Source organism: Thamnophis elegans, chromosome 8 (assembly GCF_009769535.1).
Source record: "Thamnophis elegans isolate rThaEle1 chromosome 8, rThaEle1.pri, whole genome shotgun sequence".
NCBI classification, from domain to species: Eukaryota; Metazoa; Chordata; class Lepidosauria; order Squamata; family Colubridae; genus Thamnophis; species Thamnophis elegans.
The window spans coordinates 31,660,967-31,670,013 of NC_045548.1; the positions used below are offsets into that span (position 1 = coordinate 31,660,967).

Here is a 9,047-nt window from a genome sequence, read left to right on the forward strand (position 1 = left end):
GGCAGCTTATTTTACACAAAAAGTTCTCACGTTCCATTTTAAGGATCTTGTCTGAAAAATTCTGTGACAATTACCTAAATGTCTAAAGAGGTTGTTAAAGATGATCTTTATTTCTCTCTCTAAAACAGTTTCCCGCAACTTCTAGTCCCAAGGTATGCATAGAATTCATGCCATCCTTAACCATATTCTTTAGAATGATAGACATTATCCTTGACATAAGAGGCCCTAAAGCTGGGAAATGCTAGGATGCTTGAGTAGATTTGTGAAGCAAAAGCAACATCAATGAAGATCTTTGCCCTGACAATTTTTTGGATTTTGAAGGAAATTGTTGTCAGCTAAATTTATTTATTTAAGTTATTTTAATGGCTTGTGAACTTTAATTTGTATTCACTTACATAATGGACAGGATCTAAAAGAGTATGCAATTAGTCCTGAATGGGCCTTTGGATTTTTTAAAAACAACTTCCTTGATTTTCTCCATACTGCATGGCAAACTTCTTTGAAAATTAAAAAAGTGTTATCCAAATGTATTTCTACATCTTAGCCAATGTTTCATGAGATACAGAATAATGTTCAAGCAGAGACATTTTCTCCTCCAACTTCAATAGTAAAAATAGTTTGGAATAAATCAATAAAGCCTCCAAATGGTATATTAAAAAAAAACCACGTAGCAACTACAATGTATAGAAAATAAACCATCTATTTTATTATTTGCTTCTTTTTTATATAGGATTGTTTTTCGACATTTCAAAGTAAGGTTTTAATAAAACATGCTGATCATTTTACTACTTTATTACTTTTCATTTTTAGAGCTAATTTATGGCTTACTCTTCTCTTACTTGTTTGCAACTTTGCTAGTTTTTGATGCTGTTCTCCAATTCTCTTGCCAAAATGGGCCATCATAAGAACAATATAGAGAACATTAATCCCAGGATATGATACTCTTGACAGAACATTTGTTGGCAACAAACAGCCAGTGACACTTACACATTTTCAGATCAACAAGCAAAAGTTTTGACAAGTAATTCAGATTTTACTACATATGGCTATTGTAAAATACTATGTCATTTTGGAACAGTGATAGACTTAGGGCAATTTCCATTTTAGACATTTGGCAGTAATCCTAATTTAAATATGTGGTATTTGAAATTCTATTGTGTTAAATTTTAATTAAAAGTTGTACACTTCAGGCTCAAACTATCTGCACATTAGATGTAGTTTTGCATCTGTTATTCTATATAAGATTTTAGCAAGTGTCAGCTTGATTAATCTGAGCAGTTAGCACAATGATTTCTGATCTATAGCCTGTGCTTATAAGCCTCATTAAATCCATGACTATGACACCAAGATAGATCATTGCCTTCTGTGTCAAACATAGCAGGGGTCGACTCTTCTATTAGAGCACTCTGTAAGAATTCTTTTATGTCCTTAGCATCCTGCTTAAGAATAACTAAAGTATATCATTTTTGTGCCACAAATCCTCAAATGTCTATCATCTCCAGTTCAATCAGTCAGGAATTCACCCTATGTATGAATACAAAATATAGAATTGGAATTTTCTAATTTTATTCTTTAGAGAATCATTAGGTTTTGATTATTTATTAAATTTATTTTAAGTATAAATTATAATTTCTATGTTTTTAACTTCAAAATGAGAAAAAGCTGAAAGTTAGCTGTATAGACAGGGTGGTTCCTGTGATGAAGACCTGGAGTTTGCATGCTGCAGGAAACACTTCTGTAGAAAACACTATTTTTTTTCTGAACAAGTGGACCAATAACCAATCACTTCATTTCAGGATAGTTTACCATTGACAAAATTCATTCAAAAATTCAGCATGCATTGGAAGAAGGCAGGGCTTAGCAGTGAGAAGACATTTTCAGGCTACTCCTGAAATTCCTCTATTCCGAAGGATTCGGACGGTTCATTTTTGAACCCAAGCTGTCCCGGAGAGACAGTGAAAGGTTGGGGGAGATCCAGTGACCCCAGAGACGTTCGCAAGGTCCCTGGGGGCTTGGAATTTAACCTCCATTGCCAGTTCCTTCTGGATTAGCTGTAAGCTAACCGAAACTGCAGGTTGCCCCTAAGAATGGTGGAAGTGTTTTCAACTGGTAAGCTGATTTTATTACTCAAAGAGATACGGTCCACATTAAAATTCAAGCTAATTGAAACCAAGGAACAGAAGAATCTAGCGGCGAATTGGTTTTTTTAAATGGGTTTATGGTCGGTGGTTACCCTATTTCTTAAATGTTTTGAATGCTGTTTACGTGGATAAAGGAAAGATTACTTTACTCCAACATTCCCTCTGACTCTCCCTAAGTGGGCTGTAAACCAATTTACTATAATTTGGCTTCTTACAACTTGACACTTTTACTGCTTGGCTGTGCTGGTCTAAGATCAGATAAGATGCACAGCTCCCAGCATGTTCTTACTTGCAAATCTAGCTGCGTCACAACATGGCGTCTATACATGCTTCAAATGATTCCTTTCAAATGATTTTCTCCGCATTTCAAAAGTTGTTTGACACATATGAAAAATCTGGAAAAAAACGGGACTATTTGTTGTTTTTAACATTAAAATGAAGAAAAAAGTGAGAATGTTGAATGTTTGAATGCTCCTGAAATACAAATGAAGAATGTTAGAAAGGAAGTTTCTCAACTTGCTGACACGCCGGGCGTCTGGTTTACTTCAGAGGGAGAAAGAGATGCAACGCTTGAAAGGGGGGCAGCCATACAGAAGATTTATTTCAAAAGACAGAGCGCAGGAGGAATGAGAAGCATTAAAGATCTATACTTTATGAAACATTTGCAGAATTTTCGATACCACCCTTGAAAATTAAAGACAAACTGAAAAGTGCAACAAGCCGAGGACAACGTTATTACATCAGAGGCATCCTAAGCAAAAAGGTGCGAAGATATTCCTGTTTGGACTTGCTTATAAAAACGTTTGGTGAACTTGTTCCAAGAATGGCAATAGGACTAAGGAGGTTTTGTTATTGGAGAGACATAGGCTGATAGATGGAAGAATACAATTGAAAATTAGCTAAATCTAATTACTCTTATTTGTAATAGATATAGCTGAATAATAATTGATATTGATAGTAATGTATATAATGTGGAGTTGATATGATAAATAATAATTGGATATGAGAAAGGAGGGTTGGAAATATTTTTGGACCATATACAAAGGTTATTAATCACAATAATTATCACTATTAAAAAATAAAATAAAATATATACAGTTAAATGTTAATTATATGGGGAAAATGTTACGATATACGATATAACTACATAAAGAAGGGAGAATGATAATAAACTATACTGCATGGAAGATGGAATTTTGGTATTAAATGTTATGGATGTTCAGCTAAAATAGGATATGAGGATTTGATGTTAATAGAGGATTTTACAAACAAGTAAATGAGACGTCAGCATGTGGTTATGGATTAATTCTTTTGCATAGTTAAGGATGAAGGATGTTTAAATAACTGTAGTTAACTAAAAGTGGAGGTATAATGATGTCAATATGGTAAACATTTGAGTTAAGATATTTGAATTAATATGAATTAATGGAAGAGATGCACCAAAACATATATACTGATAAGTATATGCTGATATACTTTTTTTATAATATACCTTGGTTTTTTTTTTGTTTTTCTTTTTTTTTTTTGTTTTTTTTTTTTTTTTTTTTTTTTTGTTTTTTTTCTTTTTTTTTTTTTTTTTTGTTCCCTGCCTTGTTTTTCGTTTTTTGTCTTTTTTGTTTTTGATTTTTTTCTTTTCCCACTGGTGTGGGCATGTTTTCTTTAAGTAACAATAATAATAATAATATAATAATAAAAAATAGTCATAATTTTATTATTATTATTTATTATTTTATATTATTATTATATTATTATTATGATTATTATACAATTGTATCACACCGCGCCAGTTGTTTCGCCGATTGGCATTGGTTATAGTCGGGCCTCACCCAGGGGCCTAGGACGTCGTAACGTATATTATTATTATTATTATTATTATTATTATTATTATTATTATTATTATTTATAACAATTATTAATCAAAGAAAATGGATATATGATGATGGTGACATTATGAATATTGAGTTAAAACGTTTGAGTTAACATGAATTATGTTTGTTGACTGTGGAAGAGATGCACAAAAGTCTATTGTACCATGATATCTTTCTATATTATGTAAAGAAGGATGTTGTATGTTTTAAATTAAAATTAAAAAATTTTAATTAAAAAAAAATTCAGCATGCAAACAAACCAGAGGTGGTATTCAACAGGTTCTGACCATTCTGGAGACCGGATTGCGGAAATTTTGAGTAGTTTAGAGAACCGGTAAATATCGTCTCTGGCTGGCCCCGCCCCCATCTATTCTCTGCCTCCTGAGTCCCAGCTGATCAGGAGGGAATGGGATTTTGCAGTAACCTTCCCCTGCCATACCACCAAGCCAAGCCACACCCACAAATCCATGCCCACAGAATTGGTAGTAAACATTTTTGAATCCTACCACTAAAACAAACCCCTATATTTAAGGTATTATTATTATTGCTATTAAGCATATAGGTAGTCCTCAATTTATGACCATAAACATTGACCCCAAAATTTTTGTTCTTAAGTGAGTTTTGCCCATTTTACAACCTTTGTTACCATAGTTGTTAAGAGAATCATTGCAGTTGTTAAGTTAGTAACATGATTGTTAAGTGAATCTGACTTCCCCATCGACTTTACTTTAAAAAAGGCCACCAATGACCATCATAAGTATGATTCATTTGCCAAGTACCTGAATTTTGATCACGTGAGTTTGAAAATGCTGCAGTGATCATATGAAAAATGGACATTATTCATTTTTTCCAGTGCTGATGTAACTTCGAACAGTCATTAAACAAAATGTTTAAATTGAGGAGTACCTATTAAGCATACAGAAAATTAAGAACAGCTTACCCAAAGCATGAGAATCTTTGAAATTTGTCCTCCTTATTTTCCCACACAATCTCATTAAAGATTTATACGATCTGAAGAGAAAAAAGTGTTATTATCCACTTTAATGTAAATACTTTTAATTATATTTTAATGTTAGTATTTTTAATATAGTGTAAAGACAAATGTATATTGCTGGTCTTTGACCGTAATAAAGATCTTACTTTCTCATTAAAGAATACTGGCTATTTAGATAATATGTAGGAGTTGAAATATTCAATGCAGAAAGAAAGGCTTTCCATTAACAGTTTAATACACAGAAGAAAAATACTGTATTATTAACATTGTTAATATTGACACACTTTGATTTAGCCTATAACCTTTGGCACAATGTAAAACCAATAGAGCAGAAAGTAGCATGGAGACAAACTCTAAAAGCCACCAGCTAAGACAATAATTTTCATTTAATGGAGGCAATTATAGGCAAACTTAGTTTAGCTAAAACAAATGGTTTTACAAAACAGAAAAAGGACCAATGTTATGCATGCTTCTGCAAAAATTCTCATTTGTGATCAGTGGAGCTTACTTCTAAGCAATTATGCACACGATTGCAGTGTAAAGATTAGGTATCACATGTTTCTTTTTATTCTGTGAAATGCATTGGTCTGGTAACAACAGAAGTGATCATTTTTGCAGACCCTCAGAGAATAACAAAAAAATAATGCTTTGAAGCAGAGAACTGAAACGAAATCTTGAAAGCTTCAGGGTGGTCTTTTATTCATTTAAATAATTGTACCAAAATTCAATCTATGTATGTTTTTTTAACTTCTAAATTCCATACTTTACAATCAGAAAACTAATTGTAGGTCAGTAATATCAGAATAGAAAAAATATATTTTGAAACAGAACATTTAGTAAAGGGTCAGACAAGGGCCAATAACATAATATAGTTTAAATCTATTTCAATACAAGTGCCATATCAAATGTGATTTTAATTCTTGGAAAGAAAATCATAAGTGACATGATAATTTTTCACCTGTACAACTGTTGTAGCATCCCCATAGTCATGTGCTCAAAATTCAGACACTTGGCAACTGACTCATTTTTATGATGCTTACAGTGTCCTGGGCTCATATGATCACTTTTATAACTTTCTGACAAGCAAATTCATTTGGGAGGCCAGATTCACTTAACTCTGTTGTTAACAATTTAGTGATTCACTTAACAACTGTGGCAAAAAGGTTGTAAAATGGAGCAAAAGTCACTTAACAAATGTCTCAGCAACAGAAATTTTGAGCTCAATTGGGGTCATAAATTGAAGACTACCTATACCTAAATATATACAGGAAGAATATTTAGATCAATATTTAGATGAATTTAATAGCATAAAATTCTTTTTAAATCTATTTTAGCAATTTCTATTAAAGAACTAACAATAAAGATACTTCATAAATGAATCAGACATAAATAGTTCCTAGATTCTTCTTAAGAGGTTATAATTGTATTAGTGTATATTAGTCTCTCTGGTGGTAATTTTCATTTAGTTATTTTCCTTTAGACTGGAAGGTTTAAAAAACTGAAATCATTACAGAGCAGCCTTTAATACTGAATGCCGATGTTATTTTAGTATTCAATTTCCACAAAAAAACCAAAATGTTATAATAAATTAATTGTATATGTTAGTTGCCAACAATCTTTTAGTAGCCATTTTTTCACAAGTTTGCAATGTTATACAAGATTTTGCCAATCTTACTTAGAATCTTATCAGGTTTTGATACTTTTGTTCAAAGTTTCCAAACATCAACATTTAAGACAGTGAGCGTTTTATAAGACTTTATTTATTTATTTATCAACCTACAGAGGTGGAATTCAGCCAGATCACACCTATTCAGGAGAACCAGTTATTTCATTCCAAGCAGTTTGGAGAACCGGTTGTTGGAAAAAATCTCATTTTGTTTTTTTCCACTTTACAGTAATCCTGTAAGGAAGGCAGGAAGAAAATATTCTGGTGTTGTTTCTAGCCTAATCTTTATTGCCCTGCTTACAGAAAATGACTCTCCGGTTAACCCTTATTACATTGTAGGAGCTGAGGCAAAGCACCCATTGACGTGAGTGACATTGAGTTGGCCGTTTAGAGGATCGGTGGGAAAGACGAGATGAGAGCCAGGACTGCCGAACAAGAGGTTTATTTACAACAGAAACTATTTACAGGTGATTCAGCACCATCCCTGCTTGACAGCTATTTAAACGAGCTGTCAGAGCAGGGATAGCCAATGGGCGCGCTTTAGTGTCTAGCAACTGATGACGCTGCGCCTAAACCAATCAGGGCGCCTCTAGCAGCTAGCAACATGCGATGCTGCGCCCCAGCCAATCAGGGCGCAGCCTGGCTTGTTGCTAGCTGCCTGGTTGTATGTCGAGGACTTTCCGAGTCCTCAACACCCCTTCCCCCTGAGTGAGAGCACATGCTCAATATTTGGAGCATGCGTAGTCAGCAAGATAGGCAGGGCGGTGCCGGATCCGCCCAGAACGCCTCAGTTCTACAGGAGTCATCGGACGGGTGAGTCCTGCTCGTTGTAGCTTCTCCCTGAAGGGAGTGGAGCTCCGAGCAACGCCATCTTGGGATGGCCCAGAAGGCGGGTGCAACGCATCAGGTAGCACAGGCCGTGGGTTGCGGCAACGGGTGGAGTCGCCTTGTCGGGAGGCGGCAACCGGCGATGTATTGTCGTTGAAACTGGGAAAGAGGGCTTGACCGGTTTGAGTTTGTGACAGGAACGCCGGCCAACAGGGGGCGTCCGGATAGGTGTGGCCTGCTTGAGAAAAGGCCCTTTCGCGAGAAACTGGTTGGGCAAACACAGATTGAGGCATGTAACTGGCAGGTGGAAATCCTGCAACGTTGGAGTAGGGGAGGCCTGCCTGGGGAAAGGCCTCAAACTGGAAACTTTGGACCGGCTGGCAGGCAGCTGTGTCGTTGGTCCCTGGATCAGATGGGAAGCTGGTCTCAGCGGGGAGACGCCTCCTTAGCTGATCCACATGTCACCTCCACTCGGATCCATCGGCCAGTCTGACCCTGTAAGAACAGGCGCCGGTTATGGACAGAATAGAGGCAGCCACCCATTTAGTGTCCCCTGAGAAAGAACGGGCCCAAACCAAATCCCCCACTAAAAAAGAGCAGGAAGTGGAGACCCCCAGGTTGCACGGCTGCTCCCCTGAATAGAGCGGATAAAGCCTATCCAGGGGGCTCTGCAGGTGCTGACCCATCAACAGCTCCGCGGGGCTTTTGTTGGTCGTTGGGCAGGGGGTAGAGTGTTGGCTTAACAGGTAAACCGCCACCCTCGCCAGCCAAGCGCCTCCTTGGCCGAGCGGACCGCATGCTCCACCTGGCCATTGCAGGGCACGTGCCGGATACCCTGCAAGGCCAGGAATTCCTGGAAAGTGGTAGAAGCGAATTGGGGCCCGTTGTCAGAGACTATCATGTCCAGCAACCTGTGGGTTGCAAACAACTGGCGCAGGGCCCTGACACTACTCTCAGCTGAGGTGGAGGTCATAAGGACCAGCTCCACCCAGCGAGAGTAGGCATCCACCACAATCAGGAATGTCTGGCCATGGAAGGGTCTGGCGAAATCGACATGGATACGCAACCACGGGCCTCTAGGAGCCTCCCACTCGCAAGTAGGCACCGCCGGGGGGTTGGGACGGGAGAGCTGACAGGTAGAACAGCAGCCGACCCAGGCTTCTATCTCTGTGTCCAGCAAGGGCCAACAGACATAGCTGCGCACCAACGCCTTCATGTGCGTATGCTCAGGTGGTCCTTGTGGAGCAGAGACAGGACCTGGGAGCACAGAACGGGAGGAATAACCACCCAATCTCCCCAAATCAGGCACCCGCTATGGAGAGACAATTCGGCTTGACGGGCCTTAAAAGGCCGGAAGCTGTCAGCCACCTTCCCCAGAGGCCACCCCTGGAGGACCCAGGAGCAGAAGTAAGCTAAAACTGGGTCGGCCTTAGTGTGGGCCGCTATGTCCGCGGCAGTGAGGGGAAGGCCCGAGGAGGCAATCAAAAGAACAGAGAGAGAAGGCACTGTGGTCGGATCAGAGTCTGGCAAGGGGCAGCGGCTAAGGGCAT

General features: G+C 37.9%; 1 protein-coding gene across 1 annotated transcript in view; it reads right to left on the minus strand.

Moving 5' to 3' along the window:
* The window catches only part of CHST9 (carbohydrate sulfotransferase 9), a 62,596-nt gene extending 53,883 nt beyond the window's left edge, over positions 1–8,713 (minus strand). Inside the window, 1 exon segment of the mRNA XM_032222915.1 lies at positions 8,303–8,713. Within this exon segment, the coding sequence (XP_032078806.1) occupies positions 8,303–8,713 (411 nt within the window).
* Between the last annotated feature and the right edge of the window lie 334 nt (positions 8,714–9,047).